This window comes from Prinia subflava, chromosome 6 (assembly GCF_021018805.1).
Source record: "Prinia subflava isolate CZ2003 ecotype Zambia chromosome 6, Cam_Psub_1.2, whole genome shotgun sequence".
Taxonomy (NCBI): domain Eukaryota; kingdom Metazoa; phylum Chordata; class Aves; order Passeriformes; family Cisticolidae; genus Prinia; species Prinia subflava.
The window spans coordinates 34,998,438-35,016,224 of NC_086252.1; the positions used below are offsets into that span (position 1 = coordinate 34,998,438).

The 17,787-nt window shown below is 43.4% G+C and overlaps 1 protein-coding gene across 1 annotated transcript in view; it reads left to right on the forward strand.

Moving 5' to 3' along the window:
• Window positions 1-8,361: 8,361 nt before the first annotated feature.
• Window positions 8,362-17,787, forward strand: part of KYNU (kynureninase) — a 53,827-nt gene continuing 44,401 nt past the window's right edge. The window contains exons 1-2 of the mRNA XM_063400999.1: window positions 8,362-8,557; window positions 13,920-14,040. Coding sequence (XP_063257069.1) covers window positions 8,389-8,557; window positions 13,920-14,040 — 290 coding nt within the window. The 5' untranslated portion in view covers window positions 8,362-8,388. The remainder of the gene's footprint in view (window positions 8,558-13,919; window positions 14,041-17,787) is intronic.

Below are 17,787 nucleotides of genomic sequence, written 5' to 3' on the forward strand. Positions count from 1 at the left end.
TTCAGGAGCTCATTTTGGCTACTCAAAGGGCAATTAATTATTTAACAGGAGCTACTAATGACTGCTTCATAAATAAATAAAAAAATAAATAAACACTGGATCATCATTACAGGGAGTTAAATCTCTATCAAATAAAGTTTAATAGACTGAATGAGGACTTTTCAGTCTTAATAAGACCAAAGTTAATAAGACCAAAAGTTAAAATCAGACAGCCGGAGCAATCCACTCCTGCAAAAGAGCCAAATATACAAGTTTCCTCCAAATAACTTCAGAAGGAAAAAGCAGCTTGCTGGGATGTGAGGGAGGAGAACCAGTTAAGTGAGGGCAGATGTGGGGCATCCTCATCACACAGGCTTTAAATGTGACCCGAGGGAGCAGAGGAAATTTCTGGCAGAGCCGGGGCTGTTGATGGAGTGGAGAGAAAACAAAAGTGATAAGAAAGTTGTTACAGCAAGCTCAGCAGGGAGGAGACCAAAGGTTTTGTGCTGTTGTTTACTGAGCGATTGCTGTGAAGCCCGAGGTGAAGTGCATCGTGCCATCACAAGGTGCAGATGGCACGCTTTGAAAACGTGGCTGGGGGGCTGCCTTGGAGCTACAGACAATCCTGGTTTTTCTGAGCATCTGTGCCCGGGCAGAGCTCTGTGCTGCAGGTGCAGCGTGTGCTGCTTGGTCACTGCTTTGCTGCTCCTTTCCTGACTGCAACAACCACAGAGGGTTCCTGCCTGGGGGTCTTCCAGGCTGTCTCATCGTGGGTAAGACCTGCCTGTTCCTGTTAAAGAGAATCCTTCTTTGTTTGCTGCATCATTTTATCCTCTTGACAGCGAGAAGGCTCAGGGCTGCCAGTGCCACATCCAGCTTTCATGACCTGATGGACCCAGTGTCCTGGCATCCCATCTGGCACGGGCCGAGCTTGCTCCAGGGTGCCCTTGGTTATTTGTTGTTGTCACATGCTGCAGAAGAAGGAATAGGTTTTGTCAAATTCATTTGTTACAACTTTTCCTGGCGCTGCTGTGGGAAAGCTCCCACTGTTCCTTCCAGTCAAGGGACAAGGCTCCCGTGGCTGGAGGGGTCCTGGTCAGTGTGAGGGGCAGTGCTGGGTCACAGATGGGCTCAGCAAATGAGTGGGGACGAGGCTGAGATGAAGCAGCACCAGCACACTCAGGATGTGGCTGGCAGGGGCTGGCTCTATGTGGTTACAAGGCAGGGAAGCTGTTGGAATGGGAAATGTGTTTCCTGCACACCCCTCAATCCCTTCTCTGCCCCACAGCCCTCAGTTACACACACAGAGCTCCTTTTATTCCTCTTTTTCCTTCTCTAAACCATCTGTCAGACATCCCTGCCTTCCCATCACGCTCCTAACAGCTCCTTTGAGAGGGTGAGGGCTGTGCTGCCCTCGCTGCATTCTCTGCCTGCTCCCTGCCACACAGACCTGTGCCCGCTGGGACTTTGGCCAGTTCGTGTGGCCTCCCTCCCTTGGACATTGGTCTTGCTGTAACCCACAGCAGCTCCTTCTCCTCCTCCTGTCCTCTGGCTGCTTCACAGCAACACAGAAAAAAAAAATCCCAGACCATTTTACTTGTTCTGCAGCTAAAAAAAAACCCATATCCAGGTTATATGTTTGCTGATGTTTGAGCCTTGAATTTGGGGGCAAAGGATTTTGTCTCTGTTTTCCTCTCATTCCAGCAGAACGGTTGAGAAGAATAGCTGGGAAGAAGGGGTCAATATTCCAATTCCCATAAAAGTCTGCAAACATATGGCCTTTGCCAGCACAGCTGCTTTCCTGCCACCGTCAACAATCAAGGTTAAAATGCATGATGCTCATTCAAAGGGAAATGCAGTGGGAAAATTTTCACTCCACTGTTTGTCTAGTTTTATTTCCAAAGGCAAATTGAAAAGTTGCAATGTATTTCAGCTTGGTTTGACCTAAATGGCCAACCAAACAAGAAATAAATACCCTTTTGGGCTGAGTTTGACTTTGGATCCCTTTTGCTTCAGCAGCTCAAGTGCCCCAATCTCCTGCTTCTTTCTCAGACCAGATTTCTGGTGGGATAAAGTTTCTTGAGCAGCAGTTCCATTGTCTTGCTGGTGGAGTAAACAAGTTGAGTTAGTGGGCAGCCCCAGAAAAAGTCATTTGACAGTGCAAAAGAGGGCAATGATACTGCAGGAACTGATGGATAGAGGTCAGCTCTATTTTGGGTCAATATTAAGTGCTCTGTGTGGTTGTTTTGTTGGGCTTTTTTCTAGCAAAGAAGATGAAATGTTACAGTTCAGGAGTGTCACATCTATTGGTGCTTACTGAAAATGGAAATCCAGATAATAAACAAGCATTACTGCAGGGGTCTGGGCACACAGAACTCCAGGATGGAGATGTATCTCTGAATTACATTGTTAGTCCACAACTCTGACCCTCTTGCCCCTATATCTCTCCTCACTGTTCCGTTATATATTTTTGTGGTTTTTCTCTCTCTTTTTTTTTTTTTAACCCTCTGAAGCTCCACAGAGGCTGGATGGAAACATTTTTTTCCTTGTTCTGTATTCCTGTGTTCTAGCTGAGGGTAGGAATGGGTGTCACTCAAGCTTGAGTGGAGGGGTTTGAGCAAACATGTGGCTGGTTTGAGTTAATGTTTGTAGGGAGCAAAGAGAGAGATCACCTCTGTTCATTCCTAATTTCACCTTTAATTCTTCTTCCGTTTTCCACCCTGGCAAATCTGCATTCCATGTGAATTCCCACCACTCCCTCTGCCGTGTGGTTGCAAACACTGCTGGCCTCTTGCTGTTCTGCTCTCAATTGTCTCCTCCATGAAAGTGAAAGAGTTTGGTCCAAAACTGTGTTTATTTCCCCATGCCCACATGGAAGGAGGGGTGCCTTCTTAACTCAATCAGAACTTTAAATTTCGCCCTGGTGACAAAGGAAAAGATAATAACAGGAGCAATAATTACACACACACCTGGTTTTTGGTTAACTCGGAGGTTGTGTGGCTGGTGGGGTCAGAGTCTGGGCAGCCAGGCACGTGACTGTGGCTGTTTCTCCACGCAGTATTTGCTGAGTATTTGCTCAGGAGTTTCATCACCCCCTCCCAGGAACGGCTGCTGACCACAGGATAACGTGGCTTCACTGCAGAGGAGAAAAGATGAGTTTTCTGTGTAAAATTACTTTTAGCACCACAGCGCTTCTTGACACGAGGGTCAATAAGTGCCTGAATTACTCTAAGTAACTGAGTTTATTATAATTCCTCTCTGTCACATCCCCTTGCTGCAGCTGTGACACTGTGCTGTATAACTTATTTAATTATACAGTGGCGGTTTGCTGCTGCGTGCCTGTTGTTGGGGACTTTATGAATATTTAGATTTTTTTTCTTTCTCTCCAGTTCTGTAATTTAAACAAATCCACTGAAGCATATTTAACCTGAAGTAATCTAGGCTGCGTGCTGCTTTGGGCTGTGCTGTTTTAGAAACTTCCTTCTGCAAAATCATATTTGAGCAGAGCGATTCCTCTGGTGTAGAGACGGGGAGAGGATCAGCCCTCGTACACGGTGCAGTTTTGGAGCTCCTCATTTGTTTGTTTTCCAAACCAGCCCCAATTAGGGCGCTATTGGTGCTTTCAGTGGGTGTATTTTGACAGCTTGGGCTGTGCTGCCAGCTTCCCCAAGTGTGCACACCCCCACTTTTCCCTCCCAAAGGGCGCCTTTGGACACCGGCCCCGACATATCAAAGGTCTGTGGGCTGGGCTGGGTTCAGCAACCCCGAGAGCAGCTCCTGGAGGGCAGAGAGTGCAGGACAGGCAATTCCCAGTGCTGAGCCCTCTCCCCTGAGGATACCCACACTGCCTAAAGCAGGCGTTCACTGTGTGCCTGTCAGCACTGTGCTGGGTAGGAGGACTGTGAGTAACGTCTCAGAATATTTAAAGGAAATGTTTAAGGGGAGGGTTAAAGCAACTTGACCTTTTCTCTATCTCTTTTTTTTTCTTTTTTCCTTTTTTGTTCCTTTCTTTTCTTTTTTTTTTCCCAAAGACATTGAGGCACAGGGGAGATCCATAATGATACAAGAGGATCTGAAACAGGACAAATTATCATTCTTGTAATTAAGCCTAATGGACCTTCCTGAGAAGGTTTGAGATGATGACTTGCTAATATTCACTTTTTTTTTTTTTTATTTAGTCAGTAAATTATGCATAAAGGACAAAACTGAAATAATCACCCAGACATTCATGTCACTTGTGCCTGGCTAACTCTCGTCCATTGTCTTTCATAGCTTTAAAATGGGAAATAAGTAGTAGGGACCAATGTTTGGTAGGAGCTGATAAATTATGGAAAAAGTGGCAGTTTTGCTTATTTTAAGTTGCATGTGATATTTTTGATTATGAAAGGTTCCTTACAGTCATAGTTGAGCTTTTACACTGAATCAGGGTGTAGTAAAAGCAAGTCCTGTGGAGGAGCAAAAAAAGGAAAAAAGTAAAAATATACTGACTTCATGTTATCTGTTAAGTCCAAAACTGTAATAAAATTTCAAGGAAAGAAAGAAGAAGATGTGGTCTAGTGAAAGTGTCTCTGCCCATGGCATGATTGGTATAAAGTGGTCTTTAAAATCCCCTCCAACCCAAACCGTTCTGGGATTATATGAAAACACTGGAACGCCTTGTTTTAGAGTGGAAACAAATTGTTTCTCTTAAAATATTCTTTTTTTTTTTTTTTTTTTTTTTTTTTTTTTTTTTTTTTTTCCCCTCTTCTCGAAGCTGTATGAAAAAAGAAATTCTAGTAAAGAACCATGTTTATCAAAGTGAGATATGCATTTTCCACTGAGGGGTTTGAATTTTAGTTTGAAGAGATTACTGAATATTGTTTTCAGTTACAAGGAGATAAAGTGCACTGTTCTTATACAAGTGTGTTTGCTCTACATGTAGGAAACAACAAATGACTCTTGAATTATTGTAAAATAGTTGCACAAGACTCTATTCTGGAAAAAAAAATACAATAATGCCAGTCAGAGTTAAGGGGAGTGGGAAAAGCCAACCCCAACAATTCTGGGATTCCTCTATATGAAGCTTAATTCCCACTCAAAGGACAAAAGTACTTTCTGATGCTGGTCTCAGAATTGGATCTCTGGGATTTCATTCCCCAACTGGATTTTGATTGATTTTATTTTAGTAGATTTATCTTATTTCATAATGTTTGTATTAAATCAGATACCCCTGAGCACTTAATCTTTTTTAACTTCTAGATCTTTGTATTTAATGTTATATTTGCTGTCAAAATCGAATACCAATAAGAATCACAATAAATGTAAGTCATTGATCAGCTGCAGCAACGACAGGGAACCAAAAGCCTGATCCAGGAATTGCTGTGGGTAGTAGAGAAACCTCCTGACTTCAGTGAGGTTTGGGTCAGGCCTCAAATGGAAACAAAACCCATCTGTGCTTGCCAGGCTGGCCAGTGATGACCTGGGATATGATGGCCATTAATCCTCTGTAATAACTGGGTGTCCTCACTGAAAAAGGGTGACTGGTGAGATAAATAACAGGGAACTGTGCTGTGTTCGTGTGGTGTAGAGCAGGGAATCCACGGGCTGGAGGAGAAGGTTGTGGTTATGATACTGAACAATCCTTCAAGCACCTTCATCATCCTGATCACAAATTTCAGGGCAATTACCTCAGTGGTCCCAGGAGAGGAGCGCTGGAGGCTCTCAAACCCCCTTTAGGCTGTTTTCAGAAGAGGACAGAGGTGATGGCAATACTAAATACCCTTGGTCCCCTTCCTAGGGACCATGGGCACTGAGCATCACTGAACAAATATCCTTAACTCTCAACATCCTGCTATTCAGAGAGCTGAAAAGGCTCCTTACCTCCAGGAGGTATTTCACCAGGAAGTAAAAAAAAATTAAAAAAAATCCAGGCATTAATTTGAATACGAAGGAGATTTTACAGAAAATACTGTCCTGGCAATTATTTTACCTAGAAGGAGACAGTCAGGGAGACCTGGTTTTCAACTCCTCATCTAAGGAATTTTTTTTTACATAATTTGAATTAAGTACTCATTATTAAAAATAGAGGGCTCTATCTTTATTATGTATGTGCTGATCATGCTTTGATAATGGGATCAGGACATCCATGCTGGAGCTGTAAATCAAATAAACAAGCTTTGGAAACAATGCTTAGTTCTGCTTTCCAAATGCTGATTCAAGTATTGCTTGGAAATAAGATCTCATTTACTGGTTAATCCTGTAATTTGGAGAAGTGAAATTTAAGTTACTTAATGTGTAGATTATAATGAGGTGACTGCATTAGTGGTGTCCATGGTGGCTGTGACCATAACTTGCTTTTCTTGTTGGCTCACAAAATCTGGAGGAAATGAAATTCCCTAAGCTGTCCTCCCTGGTGTCTGCCAAAGCAGTGCAGGAGGTGGATGCTTTTGTGACCTGCAGAAAAGCACATCTGTGATGGACACCCCAGCAGGGAACAGAGGCCTCGGGTTTGCTGTTCAGCTGTGGAGGGACTGAGGAGCAGTTCCTGGGGCACAGGGGGCCTGGTCACACCTTCCTCAGGGCTTTCAGTGGGTGGCAGCTCTTTGGGAGTGGGGTACCACCCCAGTTTGGCCACTTGAGCATCACACCCAGCTCCCAGTCTGGGTGTAGCCCTCTGCCTCCTAGAAACCTTGAAAAACACTCTGAAAATCAAGATGCTGAAGTATTTTTCTTTTTTTTTTTTTTTTTTTTCCCCTAAGCATTTTTGCCATTTTATTTTCTTTTTCTTCCACCTAAAGGATGATTAGGGTGAATGAGTGGGAATGATAAATTTGGCAACAATGAGGAGGTGTGAACAACCTGTGTGGAGACAGCACAAAAATAGGATGTCTCCAATAACTCCCAGGGGAGGGTGAACATTAGCTAAATGAAACCTGTTGTTTTAAGGAGCTCTGTTAGTGTTTTTTTGGTGTGTGTTTGTTTGTTTGTTTTTAACTCTGCATGCTGGTGGGAGGGGAAAAATTGTTACTGTGTAAGATATCAGGTCTGGAGGGGAAAAAGATTATGCTCTCATCACAAACCAAATGATAGCAGATTAAAGCAGGTAAGCAGCATCTTGTTGGCCATTTGGCCAGAGTATAAACAGGTTTGGGTTAATTGGCACCAAGGAGGCTGTGCTGTTTGGGGGTTTATATTTAAATACCAACCGTTGTCCTTCCCATATGTGTTGACAAAGCTCCTCTCAATAGTCATCTGTTGTTCCATCCACAGCTTGTTGCTGATAGCTATATGTAGGATATTTTGACTTTAAGAAATGAGAGCTTGTGGAAGATATTTGCTTAAAGAGTTTTCTTCCTCAAACAGACAGAAAAAGCGATATTCTCTAGGGGCTCTGTGCTCCTTGTTATGTGCTAATCTATCCAGTTCCAGCCTATCCCCTGGAGTGCTCCTTTGCACCAAGACTCTTGGGGATGTTAAAAAGGAGAAGGTTGTGTGGTGTAACTGCACATTTCCCTAAACTGGGGCAGCCACCGAGCACCTCGTGAGCCTCTTGGCTGCCTGCTGCCACAGGACACAGCAGGGACGCCTTGCCCTGAGGGACACAGTATGTGCTGCAAACCTTCTTTGCCAATTGCAGGAGCCAGTGAGTGCTGTCTGGAGCACAGTGGTGTCTCTGAGCATCACAGCTACAGGACTGTTTTCATATAAAGATCAACCAGCTTGTAAAATTTGCAGTTAGTTTTGGGCGCTCTCTTAGAATTTGTGATCTGTCATATCTGATTTCGCTTGTGCTTCTCTCCTTTCCCAGGAGAAACAGATCCAAACCAGCAGGATATTTGGTGTAGCTGAAAGGAAATATTAATTGAAGGCCCCGATCTTGAAATCTATGTTTGCCTGACGCCTGCATCCTGCCTGCTCTGCCCTTGCACACGAGCACGGCCATACACAAACACCCCTTCCAATTTTTGAGGCAAAAAAATGCTGAAAGGGGCTGAACATTGCACAGCCTGGGAACAACTTCAGTGTGTCTGTGCACCTGCTATTCTTAGGAGCTCAGACTGCAGAAACAATAATGCTGCCTCTGGCTTTGACGTCTCCAGACTGTGAGTGACACTCCAGCATTTGGAGCTGCTGTCAGTCTGGTGGGAGAACTCAGAAGAGGCTGATAAAGCTCAAAAAGGGAAGAGCTTTGTATCTGTAGAAGGGAAAGAAAAAAGCCTTTGGGGGTTACAGCAATATGTTGCCTTGGAAATATTTGATCGGGTTTACCATTCTATCCAGACACTTCACTTTTTAAAAGCTTTAAATCAAGTAAGTTTGGGGTTTGAATGATGCAGCTTTAGTGGCTGCTTATCAGCCACTCGTGACTATGCAAGCTGCAGAAGCTAAACTGGCATTTCTGAATTTCAGGTGAAATTGAATGCCCTGAAAATGGATCCATCTTCTCCTGTGCTCCCAGCAAGCATTTTGGAACAAACTGCCTTGCAGCTCGGATGCAGTCCCACGGACAAAAAACTCGCTTTCCACTTAGATGAAAAGGACGAGTTAAAGCATCTTCGGGAATGTTTCTGTATCCCCAAAGTCAAGGACCTGCCTCAAAGTGAGAGTTATAATTGCTGTGAGGGAGAGGGAGGGGAAAGGGCTGGGCTTCACATCTTCTGCATGTGTTTATCACAAGTCCCTGGAAATCATCGTCACTTATGAGATAATTGAGCAATTGTAGTCGTATCTGAGCACAGAATGTCCCTGCTGTTGCTAAATCAATCCATCAGCTTATTCTAGCACCAAAAGCTCCATGTTCTCGTTGCCATCCTGAATCAGATGTGAGGACTCAGTACTTACGTGGTGCTTATGCTGTCAGTCAGCAGCTTTGAACAATGTGGTGACTGATTGAAGATTATAGGCAGAATTTTCTGTCTAATGGCTCGGAACAGCAGCATCACTTGGGTAGCTCAGAGCAGTTGTTTCCTTGGTGTGATTCAGTTTGGTGCTGTCTGTCTGGTTACAATTATTTTAGTTAATGAAAGGGGCAGTATCTATATACATGAACATTTATGTCTTATTGCTGGTGGTGGAGATATTTTCTCACCAAGGCCAAATGCAAGACTGTGCCTCAGAACAAATAATTGATCTGAGCAAATAATTCATAATGAAGCCTTTTATTTGAAGATATTTCCCACTTTCCTCATGAATTGCCTCTAAAAATAGATAGCACCTGACTTCAGTGAAGCTATGTAAAATTGTTCTGGACGTTTTTCTCCTTCTTTCCTGTTCCACAGGTTGTTTTGAGGAGCCTGTGGCATGTCTGGGCATGGGGAGGGCTTGGTGTGGAGGCAGGAGGGGTAAAAAAGGGGGTGGCAGGCTGAGAGGGAAGCATTTGCTTTGGGTTTGCACTCCCAGACCACCAAAACTAAAACCCAGCAACAACTTTTTTGGCAATAGCCACTAAGTTTAGCCAAATTCATGCAGGGAAACCTGGTGGGAGCAGCCACCTATGGAGGCAGCAAGGTCCTGGTCTCTCCTCCTGCTTCCCAAGTCCAGTCTGGGTTCATTTTCATCTCAGTTACGTGGACAGAAAAAGCTGTGCAGGTGCTGGACACTGGAGGAATGGCATGTGATTTCCTTATGTGGTGAACACATACAGGCATAGTCACTCTCCTCCTTTCCTACCTATTGAAAATTAAAGGAAAAGATATGACAGAACTTCCTTGCAATTTTTTTTCCCACTAAATGCAGACAGAATTTTCTGCAGGTTTTCTTTTTCTGAAAGGAACAGTAGTGATGGTAAATGAGAAATTACAGGTGCATTCACCAAAGTGTGTCCAGTAAGGGACCATGTGATGGAAAATGGTGTCAATAGTCTGAATTCCTGGACATCTTTTGAAATTGTTTCTGTCTTCAGCATCTTCCTGCTGAGCAATGATGCGTGTTGGGAATGCAGTCTGCTCCTGCCCTTGGGACACAGGGATGACAAATTTCAGTTCTCTATCATCTGGTTGTATTGGCTTATCTTTCCCCACATTTGAATCTTTGAGTTGTGCTGTTTCTGTTATTCAGAGCTGGACTGGACATGACTGGACACTTTGCAAATATTTAAACTATGTGCTTCCTCCATGCCTCTGTAATTTCATTTTTTTAATCCTGGTTGCATAAGAGAGTTTCCTAAACCCCTCTGTCTGTTTGGATATTTGACTAGTCTGTACTCAAAGCTCCTTCCACTGCCACTGTGGTGGTGCAAGATGTTCCACTGGAGTTGGAAGGATGCTGGAACACACCTCCCATGGCACTGGTGCTGCTGGAATCCAGCCCAAGCAGGAGTAGCCGAATCTTTGGCTGCAGAATGCCAAAGGTCACTTCTCAGTGTAGTGTTGTACCAGCTTCAAAATAAAGAATTTGCTGAGCAGTAGGTACGGGTTTTGATACCCTTGTGACAGTTTTGTTTTCTTCCCTTCCAACATCCATTATTGTTTGGTTTTCAATTGCCACACTATTTAGACCCAAAGGCTGCTGCTGTGGGGTTTCCCCCCTGTAGTTACAATAATATTTAGTCCTGAGACTGTGGGTAGATATGTTTTAGTGAAGATAAACCGTGTACAAAGTAGTATCTGTTGGAAAGCAGAGACCCCATCATTCTGGTGATCCTAAATTGAGGGGTTTTCCCCTCCCCCTTTTTTTCCCCCCTGACCTTTTCTGTGCTTCAGCTGTCATCAGGAACAGCTTCCCTGCTGAAGAACAGCAGGGGTGTAAATATATATATATTTACATTGTGTGACTATAGCACAGAGACAGATCTGCCATGACATTTATCTGCGCCCAGGAGCGGATGCCAGATAACGCGTTCCCGAAGATAAATGTCATTGCAGATATTAGCCATCAAACACCCTTTATATATTTACATAAAACATTACAATGAGGCTTTGAAACCAAACCTCACAAGAAGCAGATGAGAACATCCATAGGAGACAACAGTAAGATGACGTACAGGAAAATATTTAGGAAGTCATTAGAATAGTTTAATTTAGTTATCGAGTTATAAACTGCCAGGGCTGTTTATTTGCTGTATCAATCAAGAGGAAACCAGTAGCAGCCTAACTCCCTGCAAATCTCTGAGGTTTTGTGTGCAAGCGAGAGGGATGAAGCTCAGGTGAGCAAATGGGGAAAAGATGACAGCAGAAGATTTAGGGAAATATTTGGAACCCCTTGCTCTTCTCTAAGCTGCCAACAAAGTCTCTCTAACGCTCTCTTTGTGCACCCCAGGGAGGAGGCAGGAGCGCCTGCATTGCAGCTGGGCACCAAATCACCCTTCTGATGGGGGCTGTGCTTGTGCTTTGTCACTGATAAAGCAGCAGGGCTCATTTGGGCGTCCTGGGAATAAAAAGATGTCCTGGAGTGAAAGCTCTGAGCTGTATTTCCCAGAAGAGATGGTTAAAGGTGGTGGTTAATCACAAAACCCTGGCTTTTTGGAGGGCTGGGGAGGGGGTACAGGCAGGTGTGAAAAAGGAGATTTTTCATCTAAGGAGATCTTTTCAGCTAAGGACAGAACTCAGACAAGTATAAACAGATGTAGTCATTCCTTTCTGGTTAGTAAACCTGTTACATTTTTCCCTTTTGTTTGGACTGAATATTTCTGACAATACACTTGCTTTCCCTTTTAGTTTTAAAAGGCATAGAAGTGCATCTTTAATGTGGATGAATGGGTATTATTAATATGCAAAACAATGTACGTGATTAAATTTGGCCAGTTTGCAGGAATCTGAGTAGGTGTGTGAATATATAATATATTTAATTAATCTTAATTTAAATGTATTTTTGATCCAGGCTGCTCTAAGAAAACATTTCAATAATAATTTCTTTTTTCTTTGCCTTTATTTCTTCAATTGTGCTTATTTCCTGTTAGAATATTTCAATATACATTTCAAATCAGCCACAGCTCCTCCAGAAATTAAAAGGGCCAATACCATGAGAAATAAATGTAATTTGAGAAAAGACAAGTGCTAGGCTTAGGAAAAAAAAATATATTACTTTTATGAATATAACAGTGAAAGTGGAGCTGTTGGAGCATGAGGAGGTGCTGATCAGGAGAAATTACAAAAATGGTGAAAAAAACAAGCAGCAATGGTCCAAACTGTCTTTGCTTATGAGTCTTTTTGTGATGTCAGAGAGGGAGAAGTAAAGAACTTTTTGTCAAAAGGAAAAATGTTCATCCAGATTTAGGATTGATACCACATGAAGAAAAGAATATCTGAAGGAAAAGGTATAAATGTGTTAAAATACACTTTATCAAAAAAGCACTGCCTTATCTCCCCAGAAGTGAAGAACAGTATTTTTATTTAGAATGGACTGTGGTGTAAGAAAAGCTGGTTTGTTTGCAATTCCTCACCTCTTTTACTTCTTGGTGAGTATCAGTGAGACCAGCTCCAAACTCCTGAGCAAGGATCCTTCTCTCTAGTCCCAGTGGGACAGTGTTATTGTGTTTCTTGGTAGGAAAAGAACTGTTAATAGAATCAGTTTGGGGGCATGGATGATATTGATGCCTCTCTGTTTTCATTCATGTTACAATGGAGATGAAAAACAGGCATAGTATCTGCAAAACAGATTAGGCTGAGGTTGCTCTCTGGCTTATGCTCTTTAAAAGCCTCTAAAACTTTAATTAAAAAATTACCCAAGTTGTCTATGCTCCTGAAAAATGTGTTTCTGGGGCAGTCAATGAAATTGGTAGCTATTAATGCAAAAGGTAGTAAGAAACCATTTCCAGGCTGTTTTTCTACAGGCCTCACAAATTTTTCACAGACTCAATGACAATCCTATGGTTCATTTTTAGCATCTATCTTAACATGGCCATTCATTTGATCTTTATTCTGAGGGACATCAATTATATTTACCAAAATTATATGTGCTGTTAGCTTTCAGGGGGATTATAAGTATAGGTCTGGACGAATGCAAATTACCACTTCTAGAAGGTCACCATCACTTGTCCCTCCAAGAATCTCTAACATGAGAAATAACAGAAGAAGGCTGTGTTTGGATTGATAGATGATGACACAGGGTAATTAGATTGTTCAGAACCTCACTGGAGCTATTATTTATAAATTTCTACCGCCTTGCTTTTCTCCTAATCATTGAAAGGATTTGTCAACATAGATTTCCTCCTCCTCCTCAGACAATGACATGAAGTGCAGCCCACAGTATTTGCTGACAAGAGCTTTTGAGACTGCCTTAAAATATTCTCCTCAACAATTACATTTTTTTCTAGAGATTTAATCGTGCAGGGACAACTTATGTGAAAGACACAGATTTACCTAGTCCTAACTTTTATGAAAAGCATGATTTCAGTACCTCCCTGACTCAGAGTAGGTTTACATTGGTGCTGGAAGACAAGGGGATAGTCTGATTGGGAAGATGCTCCCTGTTTACTCACCTGATAAAATCGGTGCCAGTGGCTGCTTCTCACACAGCCCCTGAGAGCTGAGGATTCAGTGGTGCCCAAAATCACATCAGCTCCAAAAATTGTAGGAGGAAAGGGTAAATAATTGCTTGCAAATTACCTGCTCTCCTCCTTAGATCCTTGGCAGGGTCACCTGAGTGATGTTCTGGGAGAGAGGTGAGGATGTGACACCTCTGTTCACATGTGGGGGCCGTGATGTCCCAGGGGATGGACAGAGCTCTGGGGGTGGTGTGTGTGCCTGGGGGGGTGCACACTGCTGACCCTGCTGTGTTCAGTCCCACCCCTCTGACCCTCCTGTGCTCATCCCTAAACCTCTGACCCTCCTGTGCTCAGTCCCACCCCTCTGACCCTCCTGTGCTTGTGCTGACCCTCCTGTGCTTGTGCTGACCCTCCTGTGCTTGTGCTGACCCTCCTGTGCTCACTCCCACCCCTCTCACCCTCCTGTGCTCAGTCCCACCCCTCTGACCCTCCTGTGCTCACTCCCACGTGCATTTTTCTCCTCTGTTTCCCCCCACAGCTGACCTGGCCCTGGTGAACGGAGAGGAGAGCTGCGTGTACTTCGTTGGGAATTCTCTCGGGCTCCTGCCAAAAAAAGTTAAAACCTACTTGGATGAAGAGCTGGACAAGTGGGCTCGAACGTGAGTACCCTGCGGGTGCCAGATGCCGACCTGTGCAAAGAGCAGGATTTTGTTTTGGAATCTTCCTGGGAGCCGCTTGGACAGCAGAAGAGTGTGTTAGAAGTACTGCAGCCCAGGAGTAAAGCACGTTCAGTGTTTCCCCAGTGCTGTTTATGTCTCTTTTAGAGGCAGGAGCAGTAAAACAGGCAAATAGACCCTTTCAGCCCATGCTGTGTGTGGTGGCTCTGCTTGCCTCACCTGGAGGACCCGTGCAGTTTAACCCTCCCCACCCAGCAGTGTTTAAAAACAACAGTTTAAAACTAAAATAAATAGAGCTCCTACGAGGCACACAAACCTATTTGGCTGCTGCTGCTTGCTGGTGAATGTGGTGGGGTTCCAGGCCCTGTGATTTTCTAATTAATGTTTTTAAGTGCTTGTGATTTACCCTGCAGGCCTTACAACAAGCAGTTCCCCTTGAAACAGCACTGAATGCAGGCAGTGCTGCTGCTCGTGCTGGCAGGTTTTTGGCTCCTCTTAAACCAGGTCTCTGCCTGACAAGTCCATTTTATTTAGGAAGAAGCATTCCTGAGGAAGAAGCTCAGTATCATCTCAGCAAGGAGCTGAGTGTGGACTGCAGCAAACTTTGCTGAATCAACCTGATGTAAAAGAGACAGGATAAGAGAAGGACACATTGCAGGAAAGGGACATTGCCATCAAAACAAATAACAATTTTTTTGATATACATAGCAGAAAGAAAAAGCTTTTTTTGCTCTTTATTTAGGTGTTTTTAATATTATGTTCTGTTTCCATTAAGAGTCTGTGCTTTGAGATCTCCAGCACCTGCGTGAGCAGCTGGAGGAAGGAAAATGATGAATAAAAACCAGGGAACTGAAGGTGGGAAAGGAAAATAACATCCAGACGAGTGAGTGAGCCGGGCAGGAGATGAACTCTTTTATAGGGTGCAGGATATGAGTGGAACAGATGTGATTTCATGGTGAGAGAGCAGAGGAAATATGGAGAGGCAGAAGAGGAAAAATGAATTCTGCTAAGTGGGCAGCCTTGTTTCAGCAGGAACAGTCGAGATGGAGGCTTCCCAATGCAAATGTGGGAAATCTGTAGCTGCTCTTCCACTTGTAAATGTATGAATGCTGGGAGCTCATCAATCTGGTTTATTGGTTCCTATTTCTCACCTGTATTTTGTAGGTGAGAAGGCTGGGAATGAGTGGGAATGAGTGGAACTTTGGGAAGAGCTCGTTCCTTCTGGTTATTCACTCAGCACAGCAATGCAGTTCCTCCAGTTGTTTGCAAAAATTGCAACCCCGTCCATTTCTGTGCTGTTATCCCGCTCTGTCAGGGAAACAGCTGAGCTCCTTCAAAAGGCAGAAGTCAGAAAACATTCTCAGAGTGATGCACTGGGACTGCAAACGTGTTTCAGCTCCTCCACTGTATCTTTTCCCTGCCTCACCTCTATTCTTGTGTTTGTCTTTGCTGCAGTGAGGGATGAGTTTTTCCTCAGTGACTGTAAAAACGTGGAAGAAAAGGTAGGCAGGGTGTTCCTTCAGATCAAAAGTGCCTTCAGGAACTGCATCTAGGGGGAAATATTGCAGAACATTGATTTCCAGCCACTGCAAGAGAGGGAGCAAAACTAGAAAGGCCAAAAACACAGCTTGGCCTCAAAAGCCTCACCAAGAATAAATCAGCAAGTTTAAAAACAAATTAAAACCAAAACAAAACCAAAGACCAAACTAAACAAAACCCCTCAAATTAAGATCAACAAGGAAACAGAATAAAATCCTGAACCTAAAGCAACCGAGACAGCCATCAAGCTAATTTTGAGGAGAACAGTGGATGCTTAGAGAAGGTGGTGAATGGAATGCAAAGGAATAAGAGATTCAAGGTACAGAAATGTGTACTTTTATTACAGTCACCAAGGGCAGCTTAGCAAAACCCAGTCTAGGGTGTTGGCTGCTCCCAGCTGAAGGCTGTTCAATGGCTGTTGTGTCAGCAGTGTGGGATGTAGTGGCTCTGGCTTAGATAAATAAGTAGCAAGAATCTAAGAAATGGCATGCAAATTAGGTACATCCATCAAGTCAGCAATGGTATAGATTCTGGCTTTCTTATAAATTGGTTTATTGCATTTTCTGTTTGTTGTGTCTTGGGACCCATCTCAAAGAGCTGTGAGTCTATTTGAAATGGCTTTCACTGCTTGCAGTTAAAGGCAAGAGTGAAAAGGAAGATTACCAGTGCTGGTCAAGGGCAGGGAAAGCTGCAGCTTTATCTCCAAGTAGTGATGGCAACTCATTAGACAAAGAGCTGGGAGGGAAAAGCATGGAAAAACCTCTTTGTTGTTGTTTCCTCTCAGTACTCAGTTCCTTTCCCCATCTCCACTGTGGCTGGTTACAGCTCTCATCCTGCATCTGCCTCCCACATCCTTCTCTGGTTTTGTATCCATGTCCCTCCTTCCTCTGCTTCTTATGCTAATCTAGCACGATGACAAATGCAAGCCACTGGCATCCTTAGCATGGATCTCAAAGCAGCCTTTGGGGCTTCATCTCTCAGTTGTGATTTTGGCTAAAGCCGAGGTTTATTGAATGAGGGGCGAAAAGGGATGAGGAGCTGTTCCCTCATGTTTAGCCTAGAGCAGCCAATAACCCAATCCTTTAAAAGTCCAGATTTCAAGGGACTCTTTTGGTTGGAGGAGAGCCAAGAGGTGCTCTGCAGTGCCTTGTTTTCCCTTTTGCCCTGCCAGAACTGGTGAAGTAATTAAAATATTTTATGGAATCCTTACTGTGTGTGAGCATACTCACTGCAGCAGGCAGTGTCTCTCTCGTCTGGATCACTCATTAAAGGGGAACAATTAAACCAGAAGGGAGCCTGCTGTAGCCAGTTGTGCTCTTGGGAAGGGCTGGCAGGGCGAGTGGGGAGCAGGGAACCTGCTGCAAGTCTGGAGGACTGGAGTTGTTGAGCAAAATTAAGACTGAAAGGAAACAAAAATGATTGTTCTCTGTGGATGTATTGATGTAGGGGAGGGAAGAACCACTTATGTGAAGAGTATGTTGGCGCAGTAAATATATTTTATATTAAATATAATATAAAATACAAAAGTATTTATATTACATTTAAATATAAACAAGAATTAATAAATTTAGGCTAGAATAAATCATATATATAAATATATATACACATTTCTAAGGATTAAGGGAGTCTGGCAAGAGGCTGACATGGACATAATAGATTAACAACCTCCTAGTTTGAGGAAGGCTTTATAAAGTAAAGCCTGCAGTAGCAAATAGTATTTTGAGCAAGCCAAGAAGGTGTCTTTGGTTCTGTGTGCTGAACTAATCCTGCAGGCAGGAGTGCAGCTTGGCCAAGCCCTCTTTGACAGCCCCAGCTCTCCTGCCATTCCCAGGACTCCTCTCAGCATTCTGCCTTTCAGCAGGTTCTGTGGTAGAGCTGCAAACACCTGTTTTAATGCCCTGGGGTTTTTAAGTTTTGTCTTTAATCTTCTGGTCCATACAGTTCTTTTTCCTTTTGCTATGTCTTCCTTTTTTTTTTTTTTTTTGGCTTTTTCTTTGCTTGAAACCGTGGTCCAACTTAGGAGTCTGTACTGGCTCATTAAATACCTTGCATCATTTTTGGCAAAGTAGCAAGAAGGAAATTTGCACTTGAACAAGATTTGGATGAGCGCAGAAGATTCCTGAAGATGGCAATTAATTTAAATTCCTTTTCTCACCGCCTTTGAAACCCTGGGATCATCTCAGAAAATGT